The sequence below is a fragment of the Trachemys scripta genome, chromosome 15, assembly GCF_013100865.1.
Source record: "Trachemys scripta elegans isolate TJP31775 chromosome 15, CAS_Tse_1.0, whole genome shotgun sequence".
NCBI classification, from domain to species: domain Eukaryota; kingdom Metazoa; phylum Chordata; order Testudines; family Emydidae; genus Trachemys; species Trachemys scripta.
Genome location: NC_048312.1, coordinates 6,219,327 through 6,242,135, shown reverse-complemented (window position 1 = coordinate 6,242,135; position 22,809 = coordinate 6,219,327). Strand labels below are relative to the sequence as shown.

Sequence of the window (22,809 nt, the reverse complement as noted above, 5' to 3'; positions counted from 1 at the left end):
CTGAAAAATCTTTTACAAAAAAGTGGTGAGGTTGTACAATGATATCTATATGGATGTGTGGGTGGTGGTTTTTTTGATAAATACATGTAGAATTTGGAGACACTCCCATCAGTTAACAACTTTAAGGTACCATTCAAGAGTTTGACCTATCCCTTTGTTACTGTTTTTTGTTGTTTGTTGATAGCCAACAGCAGTTTAGGCTGCGAAAAATGTAAGGATCTTACAGTCTAACTAGCATAGACCAAACAGGTGGAACAAATAAAGGCACTTGTGGCCTCGTGCAAAACTCACTGAAGTCAATGGGAATCTTTGCACTGACTTTAATGAGCTTTTGATTAGCCCCTGATTTGGGATTTGAGTCCAATCTTAAATGGTTAATTTTCAGTTCCATTTAGTTCTTGTGAAAACTAGTATTAGGAAATGCAGATGTTCTCTGGAATGCTAACAATAAATGAATACACTTTAATGCACTGTTTTTAAAAGCCAAATTAAAAAATTTCTCCCTTTCAACATTAGTGGGCTTTATGTTCACATAAGAAGAATGTCTTTCATTCCCAGTGCCCAGCAAAAACAAGTATCTTGAGGACACATTTTCAAACATGAGCATCTTTTCTTCCTGAATTTGGAAACTTGATCTGTAATGTCATGCAATTTATTAGTTTTACAATTATACATACTTTTTAGCTGATCCCTTTATGGAACTTCACAAGCATTTTATTTCCTGTTCATATTTTTTTGCAATGTGCTAATTTAGGCAGCATCTTTTGGAGCTGATAAGGATCCTTATGAAGAATGGACTTATGATGATTTCTTTAGTGAAGATGGGATAGTTCTTGATCCACAGATGGCGCTCCCAGTTGCATATGAAACTATTTCTTCCCTTGTGCCTATTGCTGGTAACCTTTTTTCCTTAATGTTATGAGTTAGTGTACAGTCTTTATCCCATTTCATATTTAACTGTTTTTAGGTAGGAATTTAAATAATTCATTCAGTACACAATTTTTTTTAAACCGATATCATTCCCCAAGCTTCCCCATCATAGTTTTTTGATAACTTCAGCAATTATGAATAGACATTTGTATTGTATTAGGTTTTGTCAAGAGACTTGTATTTTCAGTTATGCATCAGAAACACTGAATATTCTAAAACTATTTATTGTGTAGAATGGTAAATATACACTTTCGTTTTCTTAATATTTCATTGTATAAATATTTCATTGTATTCTAAATATTTCATTTTTTATCTATAAGCATTCTTGGATAGGGTCAGATCTATTTATAAATGATATGCTAATTGACTAGTACGCTAAAAATCAAACTTTCTGAGTATGAAGAAAATTGTGTTTGGCTGTGGTGGTTTTTGTTTTTGTTTTTTCCCTCACATGTTTGAGATCTATAGTCCCATCCGGGCAAAGGAATTTACAAATAGCTCCTGCAAGGTTAATGGAAACTATCTGTTTATATTTCTTCAGGCAGAGATGAGAAAATGGTTCCCCTGTTATATACACAAGAAAATCACAGAAAAGATCCTAACTCTCTCAGTCAGAACAGGGCACTAATTTAATTATAACATAACATAATTATTTATCTAGCTTTATTATCTAGCTTTATTTTTGTATTGGTTTCAAAGTATAATATTTTAATAGTAATTTCCAATGTTTATAACTTTGCTAAGATCTTAGTGCACTGCTCACAAATATTTGTCTTATTTGCAGATAAAAAGATGTATCCTTTGGACTCTGTAAGCTTGGCAAACTGTCCATTTATTAAAGGTACTGTGAAGACCTATTAACAGCACAAGAGTAAAATACTCTAAAATGTTACTAAGGGTTTAATTTAATCCCACAAAAGCAAGAATATACCTATTTAATGCTAAATAATTGGTTAAGACTTCCCACTAATATGGAATTTTTACGCCCATACATCGCCACAACCCTCTGTTATAAACTAAAGCTGGACCACTTAAAAACAGTGCACAACACAGATTTTAATTTAGTTACCGGTACTGCCTGCAGGGACTATATTGTACCTGTGCTCTAGAGATTGCCCTTCCTTCTGTTTTATTGCTTGGTGTTAGTTTTGACCTATAGAGCTCTGCATAGTAGACAATCCTCTGCATCTTAGAGAACCCATCGCTTCATGTCTTATTCCAGCAGCTGATCAACTTAGGTGCTTGAGCTGCCTATCTTCAGATAGGTTTTTATCTGGGGACAGGGTGTTCTTAGTGGAAGGTCCATTATTAATAATTTATTATTATGCATTACAATAGTGCCTCAGGGCCTTGTTGCAGGCCCTGTACAAACACACTTGCCTGCTCTGAAGAGTTTACATTCTAAATGGACAAGACAGGCAAAAGGTGAGAAAGAGGAGTAACATACAAGTAGAAGATGGGAAACTGCAATACAGACAGCCTAAGCAACTTGTTTACCATGTAGGAAGTTTGTAACAAAACTGTGAATTGAACCCAACCTATCCTGAGTTCCAATCTAGTACTTTAACCACAAGATGATCCTTCATCTCTCATTCTTGAATATGAATCGTACCCCTGCTTCCCTCAGTTATCTTACAGGGCATGTTACAAAGCTAGATACTTCCCCAGGGATGGGTTGAATGTGGATGAGTGGGTTGAAGATGGAAGGGTTTTATTTGTATAGTTGAACACCAGAGTTACCAACTGACCAGTCAGCCACACACCTCATTTGGAACCGGAAGTACACAATCAGGCAGCAGCAGAGGGACGTGCACACACACACAAAAGCAAATACAGTTCAGTACTGTGTTAAATGTAAACTACTTAAAAAAAGGGGGGGGGGGGGAGCCACATTTTTCTTCTGCATAGTAAAGTTTCAAAGCTGTATTAATTCAATATTCAGTTGTAAACTTTTGAAAGAACTATAACATTTTGTTCTTAACTTTGAACATTTCAGAAGAACTTCCATTCCCTAGGTGTTTGTAACTCTGAGGCTCTAATGTATGTGTCTAGCACTTTTGGACAGGCCCATTTGTATATATCTAAAATGAACATAACTGTCCAAAAATGGACCTTACATACTGATTGAACAAGAAGATTGACATAATACAACTCTATGATAACCCACACAAGAGGTCTTGAAACAGAAAAGCAATCGTCTAATACTATACTAAGGAGGCAACATGGTCCAGTGGATAGGGCACTTGATTGGAAGTCAAGAGACCTGTATCTGCCACTCACCTGCATGCCTTGGGCAGATAATTTTTACTTTTATGCGCCTGAGTTTCCTCATCTGTAAAATGGAGAAAATGTTACTAACCTTCCAAGCACTTTGAGATACAGATGACCAGCTAATTAGTAGTAATAATACCCTGTAGGTCATTTCATAGAGAAGAGAAGAGAACTGCTCAGAAAAGACTGATTGTCTCTGCAAGAGTCCACAGCTGACAAACAACATCTGATTGTTAAACTAAAGAGGATTTTTTTATTAAGGCATTAACTTCTGAACATCAAGTTTGTAAAGGAGGCTAAAATTGACCTACCAATATCATCTGCACCATTATCATTATTTTTTTAACAAATAATACCTTAATGTAGAGAGAGAGAGAAATCAGCCTTCAATGTAAATTTCAAGAACTTAATTAGACTTGGCATTCAAATTTCCTTAATATATACGCTAATCATTTTTTTTCTGGGGAAACATTCCATAGGACAGAACCTCCTGTTGCCAGTCAAAACGCCCATCTGTGCACTGCTCCAGAATCTAATGGAATGCAGTCAGTGTGAGTTAGCCTTGCACCTAACAGTTTGTCTGTTTGGATCCTGTCTTCAGCACTGTGTATCAAACAACATGGATATGTGCCTGGGTGAGAAGGTATGGACAAAACCTATGCTGAATTTCACTGAAAGTAAATTTACCAAATATGGCTGAGGAATAGGTATTGAGATGAACTTCTAGTGAGAGGATGTGTATCACATCACCATCTGATGATCTGTTTAGTTGCCTGTGTGAAACAAGCTGGTGGTCTCCCCTTGTAGTGGACAGTGGTTTCACATTGCAAAACCACTATCCTAACTGGGACTCTTGAGAGACTCTTTAGGGAGACCAGGGGTTGAATGGGTGTTGATAACAAATATACCCTGCCACTATCTTCCCTCTTCTGAGGTGGCTTCTCTTTTCCATCAGGGTTGAGGGATATTGCCATAGGATGGTGAGGGGAACAGTGCAGGTTACACTATCCAAACTACATCCTTCTTCTGGATAAACAGAGGACTTCTGTGTCCAGTGCTCTCAGTCTGAAATGTTTCTCAAGCATTGAATTCACTCTGAAAATATAACAATTTACTTGCAAGATGACAGGTTTCAGAGTGGTAGCCGTGTTAGTCAATGTCTCTTAAGTGACCAAAAAAAAGTAGTAATTTGAAAAAGTGATTTTTTTTTAACCCTTAACAGTTACTTTCCTGTCTGCTTTTTTTTATTATTATTATTTTTTCCCAATAGTTACATGATGGCAAAATGCTAGCTGATGCCAAAAGCTTTCTTATTGCTATGAAACAAAAGTCCACTTCAGTGATTGTCGCTGCTGTCCTGGCCTTATTACACAAGGTAAGCATACTGTAAGGTAAGCATACCGGGCAATCTGGTTGCAACTATAGTAAAGAACAAAATTGTTAGACACATAGATGAACATAATTTGTTGGGGAATAGTCAACATGTTTTTTGTAAAAGGGAAATCATGCTTCACCAATCTATTAGAATTATTCGAGGGGGTCAACAAGTATGTGGACAAGGGGATCCAGTGGATATAGTGTACTTAAATTTTCAGAAAGCCTTTGACAGGGTCCCTCACCAAAGGCTCTTAAGCAAAATATGCAGTTGTGGGATAAGAGGGAAGGTTCTCTCATGGATTGGTAACTGGTTAAAAGATGGAAAACAAAAAGACGGAATAAATGGTCAGTTTTCAGACTGGAGAGAAGTAAATAGTGGTATCCCTCAAGGTCTGTACTGGGCCCAGTCCTACTTAACATATTTATAAATGATCTGGAAAAAGGGGTAAACAGTGAAGTGGCAAAATTTGCATATGATACAAAACTACTCAAGATAGTTAAGTCCCAGGCAGACTGCGAAAAGTTACAAAAGGACTCTCAAAACTGGGTGACTGGGCAACAAAATGGCAGATGAAATTCAGTGTTGATAAATGCAAAGTAATGAACATTGGAAAACATAATCAGAACTATACATATAAAATGATGGGGTCTAAATTAGCTGTTACCACTCAAAAACGAGATCTTAGAGTCATTGTGAATAGTTCTCTGAAAACATCCACTCAATGTGCAGCAGCAGTCAAAAAAGCAAACAGAATGTTGGGAATCATTAAGAAAGGGATAGATAATAAGACAGAAAATATTATATTGCCTCTGCATAAATCCATGGTACACTCACATCTTGAATACTGCATGCAGATGTGGTCATTCCATCTCAAAAAAGATGTATTGGAATTGGAAAAGGTTCAGAAAAGGGCAACAAAAATGATTAGGGGTATGGAACGGCTGCCGTATGAGGAGAGATTAATAAGACTGGGACTTTTCAGCTTGGAAAAGACGACTAAGGGGGGATATGATAGAGGTCTATAAAATCATGACTGGTGTGTAGAAAGTAAATAAGGAAATGTTATTTACTCCTTCTCATAACACAAGAACAAGGGGCCACCAAATGAAATTAATAGGCAGCAGGTTTAAAACAAACAAAAGGAAATATTTTTTCACACAACGTACAGTCAACATGTGGAACTCCTTGCCAGAGGATGTTGTGAAGGCCAAGACTATAACAGGGTTAAAAAAAGAACTAGCTAAATTCATGGAGGATAGGTCCATCAATGGCTATTAGCCAGGATGAGCAGGGATGGTGTCCCTAGCCTCTGTTTGCCAGAAGCTGGGAATGGGCGACAGAGGATGGATCACTTGATGATTAACTGTTCTGTTCATTCCCTCTGGGGCACCTGGCATTGGCCACTGTCAGAAGGCAGGATACTGGGCTAGATGTACCTTTGGTCTGACCCACTATGGCCGTTCTTATATATACAGAAAGAACCACTGCATGGGGCATTCCTGTCTCTGATTTGAGTTCTGAGAAACCCCCCTCTAGTCCATTTTCGTCACTCCATGTCCCTCTCTTCTGAAGAATACTAGAGGGCTCCCTCCAGAGCCTCACTATTGCATTCTTTTATTACTTCTTCACTCCCACATGTAGGCTGTACAGGCCCCAAATGAGCATAGTATCAGCTTTAAATGATGAGGTTGGTCTTGTGGTTAAGGCACTTGACTGGGAATCAGGAGACCTGGAGACTTGGTTTCAGTTCCCAGTTCTGCCACAGGCATCTAATGTTACCTTGGGCAAGTCACTTAATGTTTCCGCCTCAGCTCCCCATCTGTAAAGAGAGAGAATTAGTATTCCCATTCTTTGGCTGTCTTGTCTATGTAGATTGTAAAAGGGAGGCCTGTCTCTTACTATGTGTATGTACAGTGATTAGTTCAATGGGATCTGATCTCATTTGGAGCCCTCAGGTGCTAATGAAATAAAATAATAATGGCATGTATGATTTATATGCATTCTCTGTCCCTATTTACTGTACTTTTCATTTTAAGTGATCTTTTTCTCTTATTTCTAAAAACCTTCTTAAATTGAATCAAGGTTTTAAAAGGCTACCTGTGAATCCAGTAATGTACAGTTATACAACAGTGTCCAGTTATACAAAAGTCAGTTGGGCCTTTAAGACTAGTAACCAGCATTTTATTAAATTTACTTCAGTAATAATCCTTTTGCTTTTTAGGAATAAACTTGGAAAGCACTACTGTATGTTCCCTACTAAATTATAAAAATCTTATTTTTTCACTTAACTAAAAGGCCCTATAGACCTTTGTATAACTGGACACTCGATATGTATAACAACTGGACATTTATTTAACTGGCAGTTTCTAAAGTATGCTTATTGTGGATTTAATGTCTGTAGGTTTTCAACTGTCGTCTGATAGATCATAACCTGGCATTGGGTTACTGCACAATTTTGCCCAAGGAAGATATGTTTGAAAAACTCTGGAATGTCATAAACAACACAAGGCAAAATTACAACAAAATTCTGGTAAGCCTGAAAAGGCAGTATACTTATCTTGCCATATACATACTATTAAAGTGCTGCTTGGAGACGTTAACTACATAGTGTAGCAGGGCATTAGAGTTGCCCTCACTAAGGTTTGAAAGTGTTCTGGAGAAATTTGAAATAAGATTGCACCTGCAATAATTTAAAGGGGAAAAGTCTTCCAAGCAGTAATTTTAAAGAATGGAATGGGCCTTGAGGTAAGGAAGAAGGGAAGGATTAAAAGATAACAAGGCAATGGGGAAGGAGAAGGAAAGAGTGACAGAGAATATGTGTATTTTAAAAAAACTCAGTTATGTTTTAGGAGTTTCTAGTGACATCTCATTCTATCTGAACTCTGTTCTTAATGTGAAGAAGAGGAGGTAATGATGATTATTCTCATTTTCCAGATTGGGAAATTGAAACACAGAAGTTATGGCTTCCACAAGGTCATGCAGTGACCTGGATTTCATGATTTCCAGTTTTCTAGCCACTAGACCATGCTTTTCATTCACACCTTTTTTTGTTTTTTGTTTTGTTTTTTAAGGCAGTAGCTCTGGTTGGAGCGCAGCTTGCTAGTAACTATGGTGAAGCAGGAGAGAGACAAAAATTCAAGGAATTAATTATTGATGCAGAGTGGGGTATCCAGCTTAGTAAACTTGGTGTGAGTATACTTTTAAATGTTTTAATCAGTTACATTCTTAATTTAAAATGCCAATGTGGTTTTATGAGAGACAGTTTTTTCATATTTGTTGGAGTTCACTTAAGAGCAGTTTCATGAGTTAAATTTAAAAAAATACATATTTTTTAAATTTACTGCTTTTCATGGACACACATCATTCAGGATGTGCACTGAACTTAAATTTGTGGTAAATTTACCACCTTGAAGGATCCATGCAAGAATCTTGCTTAAATACTTTGCTGAATGGGGCCCATAGTAATGAGGTTCTAGCACCACCACTTCTGGAGCTCAAACAAACATTCCTATGTTATAGAGGGAGAACAGAAGTTAACGGTTGGAATAGAAGAGCGCAAATGAGTAGTACCAAGCATATTGAAAATAATTCCTTGATTGTGAAAGAATATTTGGAACACCATTACTAGACTACCCCTTTTTTCTATCTGCAGATTTCTTTCCAGACTGTATTTAGACAGCCATCAATAAGAAAGAAAGAACTCATAAGAACCCTGGTACAGAATCCAAATGTAGACACAGACCTTATATTGAAATACTGCAGGTAATATCTGAAGCAAGTTAAAATTGTGTTATTGCTGCCACAATAAGTAATGTATTTATATGATTCTGTTTCAGTTTAAATATCAGCTGTTTATGAATAAACAAACTCGAAAAATAACTATCCACCTTCGTAAAATGCAGTATAAGTAATTCTGGCTGTTGTGAATTTATTCATAATGAAATCCACACCCTAATCATATTGATTTAAAATGAAAACATTTTCTCCCTTTTCAGAACTTTCATGTTGGACAGTGATGCAGCACTGCAGCTTTGCATTGAAACACTCCTTCTCCAGAGTGCTAATGCAAATCAAGTTGAAGGAGACTCTGCAGGGGATACTGTGAAGCAGCCTCATTCCACACTACTGGCCAAATCAGTAAAAATAATTCCTTTACTGAAAAGCACAAAAGACTTGGTCATTAGCCTCAGTGGAATACTGCACAAGGTAAAACAGTTACAAAGCATGCATGTCACTTCAAACACTACTTTCATAGCCACATTCATCAGAGTGAGAGGATAGCTATCATTTATTAGATAGCTATAAAGGAATCTTAAGAACTACATTTAGATCTTTAAAAAAAGAAGAACAGGAGCACTTGTGGCACCTTAGAGACTAACAAATTTATTAGAGCATAAGCTTTCGTGGACTACAGCCCACTTCTTCGGATGCCTATAGAATGGAAGTCATTTAGATCTTTGTTACTACTGTTAATGTTTTGTTAGTTTAATTAAGAAAATACTACAAGAGTCACTGTGTTAGTTCCTCTTTCTTTTTTCTCTCTCTCTCTCCCCCCTTCTCCCTATTGATTGAAAATAAAACAAAAAAAAACTAGAAATTCTTCAAAAGTTTCAATTAAAAATATACATCTACTTGAGTGTATCCTGGGAGCTTACTCTCTCCTCTTCTTTCTGTTTGTTCATTACTGACATAATTTGGCCTCTCTGGAATGCCATGACCACTTTGTGAGGTTTTGAGATTATGGTATGAGTAGTGATCTAATTTTCCAGAATGGAAGTAATAAATGCCAGAAGTAAATAAGAAGGTGCTTTGAAGCACTTGGGTTCTTCATCATTATGCCTATTTAGTTGAAAATAAAATTTGAAAAACCATGAAGATTGAATTTGAATCCATTCTTTTCTTGTTTTGTTTCTTGGAACAGCTTGATCCATATGACTATGAAACTATAGAAAATGTACTGAGAGTGATACAAAGAGCTGATGAAAATAGCACAAGTATCCAGCTTAACCAGGTACAATTAAAAATAAGCAACTGTTACTTTCTTTACAGCCTCTAGCTCAGTCTTTGTTTATTTGTATAGTTTTAAACTAATTCAAACATAGATTCTTGCATTACTCCATTTGCCTAATTCCACCGGCATCAGTTGGAGTTGCATGTTTGTACAGAGGGCAAAATGGATGCAATTAAATAGTGAAGTGTAGCTGTTTCTCAGCAAAGGCTCACAAGAGGGGGAAAAAACACTATAGCTATACAGGAATCCTGGCAAAAAAAATATACCCAAAACTTGTGGGCAGATGTTGACTGGTTTTTTACTTCAGAAAAATAAGTATTTATGTAACTTTTCTTCCTGTTTTTTTTTTTTTTTTTTTTTTCTTCTAGGCTTTGAGCTTATTGAAACACCTGGAAGCCTATAAAAGAACTTCCCCTCCTGTGGATCTGGAACACCAATATATTTTAGAGCATGTGATTTCCCTGTCTCCAGCTGCTCAAACCAGACTGCCTTTTCATTTGATATTCTTTAGAACCACGCAGTGTTTCTGGAGTATTATATGTACGATCAGTATTCTAGCTATCTATGTATATATTGTACTCCAGTGTGCTATCTGAAAGCCTCACAGATGTACAATCTTTAATGTATTTATCCTTCCAACACTCCTAGGAAGCACTGTTGCCCACATTTTACAGAGGGGGAAGCTGTGGCACAGAGAAACTAGGGGTAATTTGATTGTTGTGGAGCTATGACAATTTATACCAACGGAGGACCTGCCCACAAGTGACCTATCCAAGGTTACACGGGGAGTGTATAAAGGAGGATGGAATTTACACCCTAATCAGAGAACCATCCTTTGTCTCATCAATAGATTCCTACATTTAGCAAAAAACTTAAATTACTTCATTTCTTAGGGGGAAATTATATTGGGACAGGGTGACTTTTTTTGTAGATCATTGTCTGATTTTTCTTACAGCTGCAGAGCTTACTGAGGAGTCCTTCCCATCTCTTCTCTTGATTTCCAAACTAATGAAGGTACGGCTGTGCTTCTGTCTAGGGGGATTTTTATTTCAGAATCATTCATTCTTTTCCTGGGGGAAAAAATGCATTTTTTTTCTTTTGAGTGTTGTTGGCCTCACTGTATACATGTCAGACTTAATCAAATTTTAACCTGCACCCGATGCTCTTCTAGGTTTCACTGGATACCCTATACATGTCTGCAGCCAGGCATGTCTTTGAAAAAAAATTGAAGCCAAAAGTATTTGAACTGACAAAAGCTGGATGTTCATCAGTGATTAACAAGGAAACTACTAAAACTGTGCAAACCATTCAATCCTACCTGCTATCTATAGTTAATCCAGAATGGGCTGTAGCTATTGCTCACAAGATTGCACAAGAACTTCCAACAGGTATGGTATGCATGTGTTTGGGGTTTTTTTTGTTTTGGGTTTGATGGGGTTGGGGGGGGCGGCAGTGGGGAGTGAGATGGGCAACTTTCTAGTTTTGCTTCTAACCTCATCTGTGTAGCATTTTTGGAGACTAACCTACATCTAGCCTCCCCAAATAATTTGCCATTTTTGTTCCTAAACCTAGTTTGGGCAAAATGGAAAGATGCCAGTTGCTGAATATAGGTGGAGATGATGTTTTACATGTTATTTATTTGTTAATAAACATTTATGTTGTCATGCCATAACTTTGCATGCACTTCAACGGTTTTGTTTGTTTTTTAACCGTGTTTCAAACCCGTCAGAATGTGATGACCCCACTGAATGAAGTAGGTCCAGCTCCCCTCTGCCAGAGCAGGTGCCCCCATTTGGTCAATTGAGAGGGCAGGCAACACCTGGCGGTTGTAAAGAATCAGGGAGAGATCCAATGAGGGGAAGTCCCTGAAGGAAGTCAGGAGAGGGAGTCCGAGTGAGTCAGTGCTGACTGGTTCAGACAAAAAGGGTTGATTGCTACCAGGAGACTGAAAGGTACCGGAAGGAAGTAGAAAATGTTTCCTGGGGGAAAGGCTGAAGTCAGGAGAGCAGCAAGAGGGATTTGTTGGCTGGCACCCCCAAGCTGGAGAGCCAGGGGAGCAGTGGAGGAGCCTACCTGCTGACCTCTGTTGGAGAGCTGCTCCCAGAGGACCCATGAGAAGGCCAGAGGAGTGAGGGATGCTCTTCTGGTAAAGATGATCTCTCAGCAGAGAGCCTAAGGGGGTTCTTGCAGGGAGGAGCAGGGTTGTTTCATTTGGAAGGGCTAGGATGGCTGTCCTGAAAGTGGGAAGGAAGTGAATGGACAAGGCCACCTAGGTGTGGCAGAAGTCACCAGGGTTCCGCAAAGATGCTTCCCAGAAAGGATGTTGTGAGGGTTCCCCCTGGGAAGAGCAGGAGTATACTCCAGCTGGAAGGGCTGGGGTGGCTGTCTTGGTATAAGCATGGGAGAAGACTTCCGGAGTTAAGGGCTGTGGTGGAGAGTTGGGGTGTGGTGAGAGACACCAGGGTTGTGTGTGTTATGTACTGTTCAGACTATGCTGGGGGATGATTAGGGAGAGCAGAGACTGCTAGGAATGAGCAGAGTCCTGGGATCTGGCACTGAGCCTCCAGTTAGAAAGGGCTGGGAGTAGTCTGCTAAGGAGAGACCCTGAACAAGCAGGGGAATGACAGCTCTCCAGGCAGAAAAGTCTAGGAGTAGGAAGAGGAACATTTGTAGAGAAGAAAGGGACAAGGGTTACACAAATCACTGACAGTCTTCTTTGTGTTCTGATATTTTGAAGTCAAGACTGAGGTGAAGTGGAAAAGGCAGAAGTGGGAAGCAAAGTGAAAAGTTACATTTTGGGAAGAGTTAGAGACTTATCTTGCTATTAAATTTCTGTTAGGTTAGGGTTGTTCATAGGATTTAAACAAGTGTAAGGCTAAAAGCTAAAGTTACTTACCAGAGTAATTTCAAATCATAGTTTTTTAGAGTCTTGAAAGTAAATATTCCAGCAGCCCTAAAATGTTAAACCAATGAACTTGCTTCTCATTTATGTTTTAGCTATACATGTAAGATAATTTTCCATCTTTTCTTGCTAAGGAAAACTGACTGAAAACTCGATCAAGAGAACCTTAACAGTTAGCTTGTAAACATTTTCTTAATATTCTAAACTAGATGCTTTTGAACCCCAAGAGAAGGGACCAAAACATTTTAAACAGGTTACTCTATGTACCGTAGAAGGGATTTATGAAAACATATTTATTATTCTTTACTGTTTTCTTTTTAAGGGCCTGACCAGATTCAGGCACTGAAATTCTGTCTCTATTTAGCTGAGAAATGGCTAACGAATACTACAACCAAGGTAATGACACCAGAGCCACAGGACATACCTGAGTATATAGAGATGATGATTTTTATGTTTTTTGTTTTGTTGTAATTTGGGTTATAAAGTGTGCATCATATCAAAGCACCAAAGACTTTTTTCATTCAAATAAAAAAAAAAACTACAGTATAAAGAATAAAACCCTTTTTATATAAAGTGCACCAATGGGAAGTGACTGACTGGAAAAAATGGCATCTACTACAGAATTACTCTCTCTGTCCAATTGTCATTTATCTGTTATTTCTTAACAAATATGGGTTATGGGTTGTTTTTTTTGTCTGTTTGGGGGGGAGGGCAAGGGGAGATTCTCATACTTTCCTATTTAACTGCATGTCCTTTGATTAATTTGGTTCCAATTACAGAACCTTTAGTGCTGATAGAAAGAATCTATCATGCACATCCCTAACTCGACTCTCAGATTCCAGGCTGAATTTCTGGGCTGGCAGTTGGGGACAGAGGAGGGAGGGGGAAACTTGCTGTGGAGTCACTGAGACAATGAACATAAAACATCACAGTGAGATTTTTCGGAGATTCAAATTAGATTAGAGCCACTCTTAAATTGAAGGTTTATTATGCTTGCTAGGTTTATAGCTGAACCCAAGTTTTCTTCAGCTTTATCCAAACTCTTTCCCATAAGGTTTCTTACCTACTATTACACAGTAATAGTCTACTATTATCTACTCTTACATAGGGATAGCTCAGTGGTTTGAGCATTGGCCTGCTAAACCCAGGGGTTGTGAGTTCAGTCCTTGAGGGGGCCACTTAAGGATCTGGGGCAAAATCAGCACTTGGTCCTGCTAGTGAAGGCCGGGGGCTGGACTTGATGACCTTTCAAGGTCCCTTCCAGTTCTAGGAGATATGTCTAAATAAATTAAATTAATGGAGATAGCCTATCACTTTTGCTGGCTTTTCCACAGTGCTCATTATTGTCCAAGGACATTGGCAATGAATAATACCATTAAAATCCTTAAACTACTGTTACATCCCTAGCAGCTGCTCCAGAGAGCTGTCTCTCTGCTTGGCACATAAAGGTCTAGAAACTCAGAAGGAAATACTACAAAAGCAATAGGCTTTACACACTAGTTAAATGTTCAACTGTTACATCAGACTGAATGTTATAGTGAATAGTCAACATTGTTTTTCAAGCTTCTAAATGGAAGGAAGTTTTAGATTTGTTACAAATGTCACTATTTTGATAAAGGATGAATCGCATGAAAAAGCTGAAGTATTGCTGAAGAAGTTACGCATGCAGTATCAGAGATCAGCCACAGAAACTGTGCTAATAACCCACAAATTAAGCACTGCAGAGCATCTGAAACTTACTGGAAAGCCAGCAAATCTTATTGCTTTACTGTATGAGCACAGCAGCATAAACCAAAGGATTCAAAATCCAACCAACAGAGATTATCCAGGTTAGGAAACTTTCTCTAGTAAATTTCTGAGGGGCAAAATGGATTTACAAATGAATCTTGCTGAGGATTTTTAAAATAAATTTGCATTTTCTATGTATGTAGATATTCATGCAGCAGCTAACGAAATAGCTGAAATTAACAACTTGGATATGAACAAAATCTGGGATAAATTGCTTGAAAAATGGCTGTGTCCAAATATACCAACAGATGAAGTAAGTAGGGAATGAGCTTTTTTATAGAAAACTATTATTCTCAGCACTTCACAAACCAGGGTTGTGAGCATTGAGAAGAGAGAGCTGTGCAATGTATCTAAAACAGACTTCAGGCCAACTTCATTTCAATGTCTTTTTTAGGTCTTTCCAATCTATTATGCCTGATAACAATTTGAAATGGCTTTCCTTGTACTCTGTATAGAGATCAGGACCCTCATTCTCTGGTCTGGTTTTTAGTTCTCTTTAGTGCAGATCCCAAGAAAGGTAGGGAATAGTAAAGATGGCTTTACACATCCTTAAGCCTGGAGCCAGCTTGGGGGCAATTCAGCTCCCAGTGCAAGTTAGAGCAGTGTTGGGGTTGATTGTCCAATACTCTGTACTGCATGTCCATCCCAAGCAAATGGATGGACAAGGAGAAGAAATGGGAAACCCTTAGCTTCAACATTCCTTGTCCCCAGAACACCAGCCAGCAAAGTGAGGAGTAATTAGCACTTAATGAAAGGATAGCATATATATTGGAGCAACAAGGTGTAGAGCAGAATAGGAATTGTGACAGAGGCAAAAACTTATTTCCAGTGCTCCTTCTGGGATGGCACAGCTATGCACAGCCCCTTACACAGGATTTGAATAAAGGCTCAATCTAGCCCTTGAATGATTTTTTTTTCCCCTTCAAAACCTGCAAGTTCAAATCATTCCATAACTACTTTTATCCACTTCTGCTTTATAGAAAACTCAAAGCTTTGGTGATGTACAGGAAGATGAAGAACTCGGGAGGTATATTTTCCTTATGATATATAGTCAGTTTTTGTTAACTTAAGTTTTAATGATTTTTGGCTTCCCAGCAGATAAAACAAAATATTGTAGCCCCTAATCAGGCAAAACTCCCATTGGCTATAATGGGACACTGGCTTAGGCAAGGAATGTAGTATTGGGCCCACAGTACCGTTGTGTTTTTAAACATGATCCTGCTGCCCTGCCAAACATCCAGGTGGATGCTGTAAATTAATTGATAACATGTGGAAATGGGCTGTACGTTGGATCTGGCTGAACAGATGGCACTTTCATATAGTTGCGTCATTACAAGTTACAGGAGCTAGATTGTTGCCTCTTTAAAACCTGCTCAAAACTAGTTTGTAAGACTACCACATAGTGCAAAATCAGAATGGGCAGTCATTGTTCTCTAAACACCAGGGAAATGGAAAAGCACTATGTTGCACATCTTGTATTATCCCATCTGTATCTTCTCTGAACGTAAGGCTTGAATCTTCAAATACTTATTCCCTCAGGTAGTCTCATTCGTAATGAAACTACATGTGAGATTAAGCACTATGCATGGAAGTAAGGGTTTCCATGACTAGGCCCACAGCTTTGTCGTCATGTACGCTGTAGGCCATATCCATAATCTAGGGTTAATCCAAATCTCATATTGGTAGTAAAATATATTTGTCTGGACTAAAATGAATATGCTGTATTATCATGCAAAGTCTATGCAATGCTGTACTTTTATTAAAAACAAATGATATTTTTCAGAGTTATATATCTACTTCAACCACGCCCAATGGATTACAGCTCAAGAATGCTTTTTGCAATTACAACATCTGCCACATCTGTAAGTTTAGAGACTACTTTAAAAAAAACACATAACAGTGATTTCCCATCTTTATTATACTTTAATAAATCTGTTTTAAAGGAATTGGTGTTAAATATGAGGCTTTGTAACTTGCTTTGGCATATGAACATAAATTATTCAATTTTATACTTAATCATTTTTCTCTTTTGGTGTGAAATCCTGACTTCATTGAAGTCAATGGGAGTTTTGCCACTAACTTAATTCGTGGCCAGGAGTTCACCCTTGAACTCCAGGACTTTGAACTATTGCTGATTGATCTTGCCTTTGGGTGGTATCAGGACTAACTTTAAGAGCACTTGATTAGGTAGCTTTATAGTGCACTAAGCTATTGGCTCACGTTTTCTTAGTGGGGGAGGGGAACGCCAACCCAACAGTTAAAACAACTGTGGTTCCCTCTCCACTTTACAAGAACCAGCAGTCCATGCAAATTAAAAAAAAAAAAAAAAAAAAACCCAATACAACAGGCCATAACTATTTCATCTCTACTGTAACATTCTAAAAGCCTGGAAAATCAGGTGGGCCCAGCAGTGTGCCTTGAAGTTCAACAAATAGTTTAACTGGACAACAAATTCTTATAGGTTGAAAGGAAACCTGTCCAAGTTAATCTGCACAACATTTGTGCTAAATAGAGCCCATGAATGTTAGACTGAATATGTAAGTTATTAAAAAAAATCCTGTTTTGTTACTGTTCAGCAAATAGGTGTACTTTACCAATAACCATCTTTTCTCTTTCAGCCTATTGGTGTAAACCAGTTGACATTTGCCCAGAGAAGCAGAGCTCTTAAGTGTCTGATCTACTTAGCAGATGCAGATACGGTTGAATCACTGTTTAAGAAACCCATTGAGAAAGTAAAGTAAGCTGAATATTTTTCTGTATTAGAAATTATTCCAATGAAATCCAACTATGCGTCCATAAACCTCTTAGAGAGAGAGAGCGAGCGAGCATGGCAAAGTCTCTCCCTTTTATCATGTTCTTTCTTCCCTCTTGGCTTTGCCTCTCCCCCTCCCCCCTTCAGAGTCAGGGAGAATGGAATACATCGAGGGAGTCACCCCCCTTCCTTTGGTCAAACAGATTCTTTTGTTGCTGCCTAGGCCAGCGTCCTTTGTTCCTGTGAAGCATGAAATTATAACCTATAACATTACTGTAACAATTACTATAACATCACTATAACAACCATGCTCAGTGCATCATGAGCCTTCCGAAGATACCTAACATGACAAACTTTGCATTGGATACCACACAGTCCTTTTATGAAGGTGAACCTGGGGCTGTAGGGTGTTCTTATTGTGCAGTATCTGGTTAATTACTACAAAAATGTTGTGTCCAATAAACTTGATTTCATAAGACTATAGTTGATATTGGTATTGTCTCTTCTTCTTCTTTTTTTAACCAGTAGTGCATTAAATTTAGTTTTATCCTAACCGGTAAGGACTACATGGATTATAAAACAGCTGTCACTATAAGTATCACAACTCTTCTGTTTTTGCAGGTATTTTCTACGATGCTTCATTTATCTGGCAGAGTTGGAAACAATGAACATTCCATACACCTATGAATCCTTTCACAGGAGTCCTAAAGAAGGAATGATTAAGGGACTGTGGAAAAACCATAGCCACGAACCCAGGGTAAGATTAAGAAGAGAGAGTAAATTTGATCGTGTATATGTGTGAATAATTATATTATACATTTGTGTGTGTGTACTTGCCTACATACTGTGTGTTTTGTATATTTTTAGGCTTTAGTTGCCTGCAGATTATTTTTCAAGGCCTTTTTAAAAAATTACAAAATTTCACAGTGTAAAAATCTATTCTATTTTAATGGTACAAATATCAAAGGATGAGAGGTGTATACCTTTTGAGCACTTGTTAGTTATCTGACTATGCTAAATTGGCAGTGGAGCCTTGGCTATACCCTGTTACACACTTCATTTTGAATTTTACATCCAGTGATTTGTTGCGTTAAAATATCCAGTGCTTCATTTATAACTTTAAACAGTTGAGTTAAGAAATAACTGAGGAGAAGACAGAGGCAAGTTTCTGCGGAGAAATTATTACATGTGCAGAAAGGACACTATCCTACTGAGGAAAGTTTCAATGACAATACTTCTGTTTTTATACCCTTAAGATGGAAATGGTCAGATCTTCAGCAGAGGGGCATAGTTCAAAATATGGAAATAAGAGAGCAAATGGGGTAATGGAAGAAACACCAACACATCAAATAAAATGTGGGGATTTTTAAACATGCTAACATCCTGCTTGTGTATCTAAACCAACTTTGGGGATATATCATCTAGAAAACTACAGAGGATTCTAAGATAATGTAATTTAATGAAATAATTCAGTTTGTCTTGTTTTGCTTTAGGCTGCCAGACTGGTGACTGAACTTAGTTTAGAATATAAAGTGTATGATCCTCAACTCTGGAGTGGCTTACTGCAGAAACTACTTGGTTTCAATATGGTAAGGAACTTTTAGGTAATATTTGAAACATACTGTTCCATAGGGACATTAAAGAGATGCTACATTGGGGCAACTGTGTTTGCAAGCAAATGCAAAACAAACACACACTAGGCACATCAGCCTCTGATTGCTAAACAGTGAAATTAAAATGCATGTTATACAAACTTACTGGGCTCATGTGCGGAACAGTTGACGTGCTGCAAGCTGGGGTATAAATTTACACACTAACATGCTGCACACTAACTTTCTATGTGGACCCTGCTACTGTGCTCTAAAAGTCCCCTAGTGTTCTTTGATGTATGCTTATTTCAAAGTGGAATACATCAAAGTGCACCAAGGAACTTTTTAGTGCACAGTGGCGGGGGCAACACAGCTAGCTAGCATGTAGCATGTGTGGATTTACATCTCAGCATGCCACACAGTCTGTCACTGTGGGTTATTGCTGTCTTATCTGTGACTAATTATTTTTTTGTGCTGTTGGTAGTGAGAATTTCTAAAGCTTCAAGGGGTTTTGTATTTGTTTTTTAATTTATTGTGTGAAAACTTGAGCAGAACCATTCAAGATCTACATCATGAATTTTGGAAAATGACTCCTTTCAAAGTTAGTTGTAGGAGTGTATTTTGTTACACCACCAGATACAGACGTATAATTGATAAAATGTTACATTCAACTTATTGAGATGCAGGATACATTGATAACATTCTTAATTTTGTAATACAAAATATTAATGTTTGCTTGGGTTGTCCAACTTAGGAACTGCAAATTCACAATTTAATGTCAAGAGCATAAGTATAATTTAATCCTGTAGGTTCTTGTATAAATCTACAAAATACTAAGACATTTTGTAATGGAATAATTGTTTTTCAGATTCATTATCTCAGGAAAGTTTTGATAGCAATTACTGGGGTTTATTCATTATGGCAGGTATGTAAATCTCTTAGGAATTTGCTCTGTGCCTCAGTTCCTCATCTAAAATGGTATACTTTCCTTTTTGTAAACAGTTTTGTCATCTGTTGATGGAAAGTGCTAGACACAAGTACTCCATAATAAATGGTACCAAATTTTATTGCCATTAGATGTAACTGTTGTTTTCTACTGTAGTGTAAGATTGTGTCATTGCTTCCTTTATTAGACCCTTATTTTGAGGGATTTGTAAATTGGTGGTAACGTTATTTTGTCTAGGTCAATGCTGCAAAGTCAGGAGTCTGGTAAAGACTAACTAGGAGGTCTGAGATTTATTTAGTGTCTGATGCCATTGCCTCTGGGAGCCAGGGAGTTTAAAAAGAAAAATATAGGGCTTAGACACTAGCCTCAGAAAGCAGACATCCAAGAACCCAATGTTCAAAATCTTACAGCTTAAATTCTAGAATATAGACTATAATAATGGATATTACCTTAGTCGAAAGTTGAGTTGTTTAAAAAAATGAATTTGATAGTTTCCAAAATTCTATATTGTGCTGGCTTGTGATGTTATGGGTGTTGTTTTAAAAATATATTTACTTTCAATAGATTCCTAACTTTAGCCGAGCTTGGAGAAGTGTAATTCTGGCACCATTTCTTGCAGGTAGGTTTATCCTTAGCTCTCTTTCATGGTTGTGTAATAATTTGGCAGTACTGTATTTTAGTTTGTCAATATCTCCTTTCTTTTTTTTCCTCAGCTTCTTGTCCACCAAGTCCTAAGCAGTTAGAGGCATGCTGTGAATGTTTTGTTGTTCTACTGAAGTAAGTAAATGTTACATCCTGCATTTGGTTGGAAGATTGGAGGTGGGAAATACTGTGCGAGAGATTCTCACCCCTCCTCCAACCCTTTGCACCTGATAAAAGGCTGAATTGGTGTAAAGAAACTCTAAATGCCCTGGATCTGACTGGGGGAAATCCCTGTGGGGCAGGAACTAAGACAGCCCCCTTCTCTGCAGGTTTTTAGGGGGCAGGGCCAGGACATAGTGCTATAGATTCTTGGCAGCACTGCTGTCCATAGGCAGCCAGGAACAGGTACCAAAAGTTAGACAGCCACTCACAGCATCTAAATTATACCAGGGCCTGCTCCAGCCCCTGGAGAAGCCCAGTGTCTGGACAATCCGAAGGTCACTTATAGCCACTTCGCCACCCTGTCCCTTCCACTGGGCTGTGAGTTCTGTGCTGCCTTTAGAGGCGCATCACAGAATCTCACTCTAAAAGTGCAATTAATCATAAAAAATGTTTACAGAGCATGAGGTGCACGAGAAACTTCCCAGACCATTAGTTTATAGCACAAGAAAAATGTTAAATAGAAAAATCATGTTGATTTATATTCTTATAGAGAATAAACATGACATTTTAAAGTATTAGCACTAATAATCAAACACAGACGTATATACACAAAGTTAATCTATCCAAAATCGAGTTGTGTATGCGTAAATGGTTTGTTTTCCCTCATCTGTATCCGTCTACATTCTAATGAAGTCCTTCAATTTTGCCACAGCTAGTTGTAGAAATTCTTGTGGCGACTTCAACAAAATAGTACCTAGCTCTTTTTAAAAGCACTATGTTTATTTATGGAAGTGTGCTTGCTTATGCTCAGTAGTAATTCTGTCTTGCATTTGTAACTACTAACTTGGCAGAAGATACAATAGCACAGTGGTTCTCAATTTTATTTTACCCCGGGACCCCTAAACTTAAATAGACAAACCTGCAGATCCACAACTCCTCCCTCATTAATTTGTTTCTTTCACGTTACTTTAATAGTTTATCACAAATATTACTGTAGAGAAATTATTTGAACAGATCAACAAAAAACACAGCAAATTAAAATACTGATAGCTTACCTGATACTAATGATAAATTACAGCATTGCTAGGTGAGATATAGAGGTATTTAGGGGGTGCTGGAGGCATGACACTACATACCCCCACACACGTTGCTTCTGGTAGGGACCAATCCATTCACAGACCTCCTTGATTTACTAGTGGGCCCCTAAGGGTCTGCAAACCACTGCAATAGCAATATTTACAATAAATATTGGTGTGACTGCAATAGCAGCACAAAAGAGAGGATATTCAAGCCATGGTTCTAACTTAGAGCACTGGTATATGTAGTTGTACTATATATTAAAACAATATTCTAGGCAGAACTGATATTGCTGCTTAATTTGCACTTAAGGTTGCCTGACACTTCCCATTGTCGGATCCTGTTTTCATTTGCCTTAACTCTGCCAAACTTTAACCATTTAGGCTGAAATTTCCCATGCTGGGTGTATGCCTTAAAGGCTCAGCCAAAATGGTTCAGCTATTTCTGAGAGTATGAGTAGGGGAAAATGCATTGTTTTGCCCATGTTCAAACATTTTTAAAATGCTCTAGTGCTTCCATGCTTTGGTGCTGGGACTTCAAATTAGCAGGAAAGCAGTCATCCTAGCATCAGGTATGTGCCTTTTGCCCTCTCTGCAAACATCTGTCCAGATTTGCTCATGTTATAATCCCTGGAAAAAATCCTAGTTCGTACAAACTCAGATTTGTTTGGCAGTTAAATTCTGTAAAGATTCTATCTGCACTGAGCATGCTTCAGACCAGAGGTGCTAGAGCTCAGCAGGACTTTTTTCCCCGACAATTGCTCCTCCCAGTTGCCGGAGCACCTGACCTGAGAGCAGGAAGACTCTCCTGTGCTCTGCCACTTTTCTGGTGCTAAGGCATTGTGGAGGAGGAGAAAGAAGCAGCCACACTGGAATGCAGAGGGGTGAGAAATGGTGGGGGTGGAAAAGCCTATAACAACTAGAATACACTGCTTTGTAGAATCTGGAATTGAATGCAGAAGTCCTCAGTCTCCACGTTCCCCTGCTGTCAGCAAATAGCTGTGAAATCCACTGGCAAAATGTTTCATCCCCACTTAGTGAGTGGTCCACATAAAGAATATCAGCCTACTAGTTTTACTAGTTACTTCCACTAGCTCACGTGGTACTGTGCCATGGAACTAATGTTCTGACTTCTACTGATGACCCTTGTTGGGGGTCAGAATAGCGTCACATGATAGCATTGATTTGGGGGGAGGGGGTTGTGGGGTTTTTATCCATTACACGTGAACTATGTTTGAATTTGCAACCTTAGTGTTCTTTTAACAGTTTTTAAAAATGCAATCTTATATAATGTCTGGGGGTCAATGTATACAATAAATATTGGTGTGACTGCATTTTTAATTATGTGGATTAGTATTTGAG

General features: G+C 38.1%; 1 protein-coding gene across 2 annotated transcripts in view; it reads left to right on the top strand.

The window, feature by feature from the left end:
* Positions 1-22,809, top strand: part of KNTC1 (kinetochore associated 1) — a 73,693-nt gene that overhangs the window by 42,109 nt on the left and 8,775 nt on the right. For both annotated transcript variants that reach the window (XM_034790725.1, XM_034790724.1), the window contains exons 37-59: positions 755-896; positions 1,715-1,771; positions 3,681-3,844; positions 4,472-4,576; positions 6,981-7,109; positions 7,651-7,767; positions 8,232-8,341; positions 8,575-8,785; positions 9,501-9,590; positions 9,959-10,130; positions 10,546-10,604; positions 10,762-10,978; positions 12,815-12,888; positions 14,111-14,321; positions 14,424-14,533; positions 15,261-15,307; positions 16,064-16,142; positions 16,899-17,017; positions 17,654-17,789; positions 18,526-18,621; positions 19,490-19,546; positions 20,132-20,186; positions 20,281-20,344. In XM_034790725.1, the coding sequence (XP_034646616.1) occupies positions 755-896; positions 1,715-1,771; positions 3,681-3,844; positions 4,472-4,576; positions 6,981-7,109; positions 7,651-7,767; positions 8,232-8,341; positions 8,575-8,785; positions 9,501-9,590; positions 9,959-10,130; positions 10,546-10,604; positions 10,762-10,978; positions 12,815-12,888; positions 14,111-14,321; positions 14,424-14,533; positions 15,261-15,307; positions 16,064-16,142; positions 16,899-17,017; positions 17,654-17,789; positions 18,526-18,621; positions 19,490-19,546; positions 20,132-20,186; positions 20,281-20,344 (2,621 nt within the window). The remainder of the gene's footprint in view (positions 1-754; positions 897-1,714; positions 1,772-3,680; positions 3,845-4,471; positions 4,577-6,980; positions 7,110-7,650; positions 7,768-8,231; positions 8,342-8,574; positions 8,786-9,500; positions 9,591-9,958; positions 10,131-10,545; positions 10,605-10,761; positions 10,979-12,814; positions 12,889-14,110; positions 14,322-14,423; positions 14,534-15,260; positions 15,308-16,063; positions 16,143-16,898; positions 17,018-17,653; positions 17,790-18,525; positions 18,622-19,489; positions 19,547-20,131; positions 20,187-20,280; positions 20,345-22,809) is intronic.